This window comes from Gadus macrocephalus, chromosome 4, assembly GCF_031168955.1.
Source record: "Gadus macrocephalus chromosome 4, ASM3116895v1".
Classification (NCBI taxonomy): Eukaryota; Metazoa; Chordata; class Actinopteri; order Gadiformes; family Gadidae; genus Gadus; species Gadus macrocephalus.
Genome location: NC_082385.1, coordinates 34,175,663 through 34,178,905, shown reverse-complemented (window position 1 = coordinate 34,178,905; position 3,243 = coordinate 34,175,663). Strand labels below are relative to the sequence as shown.

At 59.4% G+C, this 3,243-nt stretch overlaps 1 protein-coding gene across 3 annotated transcripts; it reads right to left on the bottom strand.

The window, feature by feature from the left end:
* Positions 1-2,184: 2,184 nt before the first annotated feature.
* Positions 2,185-3,243, bottom strand: senp6b (SUMO specific peptidase 6b). Of its 3 annotated transcripts, none has more exons than XM_060050917.1 (4): positions 3,086-3,243; positions 2,848-2,998; positions 2,569-2,725; positions 2,185-2,527 (listed from the first exon to the last, which is right to left on the bottom strand). In XM_060050917.1, exons 1-3 carry the CDS (start codon positions 3,136-3,138, stop codon positions 2,588-2,590), a joined length of 342 nt encoding a protein of 113 aa, XP_059906900.1. In that variant the 5' UTR covers positions 3,139-3,243; the 3' UTR covers positions 2,185-2,527; positions 2,569-2,587. The 3 variants fall into 3 exon arrangements, with proteins under 3 accessions (XP_059906900.1, XP_059906901.1, XP_059906899.1); XM_060050918.1 differs by having other exon boundaries at positions 2,185-2,521; positions 2,593-2,725; XM_060050916.1 differs by having other exon boundaries at positions 2,185-2,725.

Genomic DNA, 3,243 nt, shown 5'->3' with positions numbered 1-3,243 from the left:
CCCAGGCCTTCAGAAACACCGGGCCACGACCGCACCTCCAGGTCCGGAGCTCACGGGTCTCCAGGGCGAGGGGCGAATCCTATTAAAGCTACCCTAGGGAGCTTCAATAGACCCTAAGGAGGTCTAGAGACCCTAGGGAGGTCTAGAGACGCTAGCAGGGAGGTTCTCCTTCCAAGTGGGAAGAATATAACGATTCGCTGGGTGGATCGTGGACGGGCCGGGTTTGTTTTAAGAACGTTCTGGTTCTGGTTCGATGTTGGAGAAGAGAGAAGCAGTGGAAGGTTAGGGGCCAAATATATAACCTGGTTCCTCTAGATAGCGCAGGTTCCTCTGGGTGACCCCAAGTTCCACTGGTTGACCCTAGGTTCACCAGGTTCCTCTGGGTGACCCCATGGTTCCCAGGTTCCCCTGGGTGACCCTCTGGTTCCCCAGGTTCCTCTGGGTGACCCCAGGTTCCCCAGGTTCCTCTAGGTGACCCCCTGGTTCCTCTGGGTGACCCCAGGGTGGGCTCCTCTCCTGGGACGGTGTGGAGCAGCGTGGTCGGTGGGCCTTCGTTCCCGTCGAGGCGTCGGGCTAACGGGATTAGCGGTCGGCCCTCGGAGGGGCGTGTCGCGGTCGGGGCCCCGGGCACCGGGCTTTAGGTGAGCCCTGCCCACTCGTCTGAGCCAGTCGCCGTAGAACCCAGGAATAGATCGTGTCTACGGGAATTAGAGATCAGTTGAAGGTTGTGGGGGGTGCCCGTCTTCCCTGAAGCCCTAAACCGGTCTAATCCGGCGGGATTAGAGCCGTCCTGTGTCCGGTGGCAGTGGGCCACAGGTGCGAGCTAGACACCGTCTCCTCTCCACCTTAACCCAGGCTAACCCTTGACCAGGCTAACCCTTGACCAGGCTAACCCTTCAGGCCACAGGTGGGAGCTCAGCGCTGTCTCCTCTCCACCTGACCCTAACCCTTAACCCAGGCTAACCCTTAACCAGGCTAACCCTTAACCAGGCTAACCCTTACCACAGTCAGTGGCCAGACGTCCGGTCAGCTCCGTCACTCCAACACCCGTCGTGTGCGGAGCTGCAGCTGGGTCCGCGAGCGGTTCAGAGCCTCATCCCCACACGGCCTGACGGGCCCTTTGAGGCCGCAGCTGGGATTCAGGGCTGTACCAGGAGAATGGAATTGAATTGAAATTAAACTAGGGAGGTCTGTTAACCGCTAGCAGTACAGGCAGGCTAGCTAGAGACTGTTCGCTGGTAGCCATACAGAGTGGGTAAGCTAGGCCTGCTAGCGGTGCGTTCGGAGCAGCTAAACTAGGCCTGCTAGCGGTGCGTTCGGAGCAGCTAAGCTAGGCCTGCTAGCGGTGCGTTCGGTGCAGCTTAGCTAGGCCTGCTAGCGGTGCGTTCGGAGCAGCTAAGCTAGGCCTGTTAGCGTTAGGAGCAGCTAAGCTAGGCCTGCTAGCGGTGCGTTCGGAGCAGCTAAGCTAGGCCTGCTAGCGGTGCGTTCGGAGCAGCTAAGCTAGGCCTGCTAGTGGTGCGTTCGGAGCAGCTAAGCTAGGCCTGCTAGCGGTGCGTTCGGAGCAGCTAAGCTAGGCCTGCTAGCGGTGCGTTCGGAGCAGCTAAGCTAGGCCTGTTAGCGTTCGGAGCAGCTAAACTAGGCCTGCCAGCGGTGCGTTCGGAGCAGCTAAGCTAGGCCTGCTAGCGGTGCGTCCGGAGCAGCTAAGCTAGGCCTGCTAGCGGTGCGTTCGGAGCAGCTAAGCTAGGCCTGCTAGCGGTGCGTCCGGAGCAGCTAAACTAGGCCTGCTAGCGGTGCGTCCGGAGCAGCTAAACTAGGCCTGCTAGCGGTGCGTCCGGAGCAGCTAAGCTAGGCCTGCTAGCGGTGCGTTCGGAGCAGCTGGTCTTATCCTCATGAGGCTAAGCTGCTCCGGGGGCTAACGCCCCCCAGATTACTGGAGGCTCTCATCCTCCCCTCAAACAGAGAGCGGGGTGGGGGGTGGGGGGCCAGCTTGAGACCCTCCAGGAGGTGAATCCTACTATGGCCACGCCAATATCCCGGAGACACGGCCGCCCGTTTCTGATTGGTCCGTCACGCGCGTCACCCCTGTCTTTGATCGTACTGTCTATGGATTAGAGTACCGTGCTTTCACTGGCTCGATGGACACTGAGACGGTGTTTTAAGGCGATGGAAACGTCGAACACAAAATGTTTTTAAAAAAACATTTTATTCAAACAAACATTGGGAATTTGTTCAAAAAATAACTCTTTATAAATATTTATTATTGCACGAGTGGCGGTGAAGCCTGTCTGGTCCGGGCTGGATCCGGTCCTGGTCATGATACTAGTCCTGGTGGCTCTGGTCTCTACTGGTCTGGCCTCTACTGGTCTGGTCTCTACTGGTCTGGTCTGGTCTCTACTGGTCTGGTCTGGTCTAGCGTGGTCCCGGGTGGCTCTGTTCTCTACTGGTCTGGTCTAGTCTGGTCTGGTCTGGTCTAGCGTGGTCCTGCGTGGCTCTGGTCTCTACTGGTCTGGTCTGGTCTAGCATGGTCCTGGGTGGCTCTGGCCTCTACTGGTCTGGTCTGGTCTCTACTGGTCTGGTCTGGTCTGGTCTAGCGTGGTCCTGGGTGGCTCTGTTCCTCTCGGAGGTCCAGGACCAGACTCCGGATTTGGTCCCGTTTGGATCTGATCTGCTGCCGTGGAAACCAGCCCTCCAGACGAACCGGGAGGTCAAAGTGCACCACGGGGTTCTGGAGGACCAATCAGAGAGCAGGGTCAGGGCAACAGCCAGGAGGAGGTGAGGGAGGAGGAGGAGAAGGAGGGGGAGGAGGAGGAGGAGGAGGAGGAGGAGGGGGAGGAGGAGCAGCAGTACCTGGAGGAAGCTCTCTGCATACTGCAGGAGGTACAGGCCGCAGTCGCTGCTGTTGTCCTGCAGGGGGAGCCGGCACACGGCGCTGCACACGGTGTCGGGCGTGAAGAGGCGGGCCCTCCCTCTCCTCACCTGCCACTCCACCTGCAGGTATCTGGAGGGGCGGAGCCTCGGGTTACTGCTGACCGAGCCCAGTGGGGGGAGACAGGGTGGGGGGGGGGTGAGGGAGACGCAGACTCACTCTCTCAGCAGCCTGCAGGCGTTCTCATGGGCCGACAGCCTCAGGGAGTCCATCACCAGGATACAGGACCTGACACACACACACACACACACACACACACACACACACACACACACACACACACACACACACACACACAGTGAGGAGGAGGAGGAGTA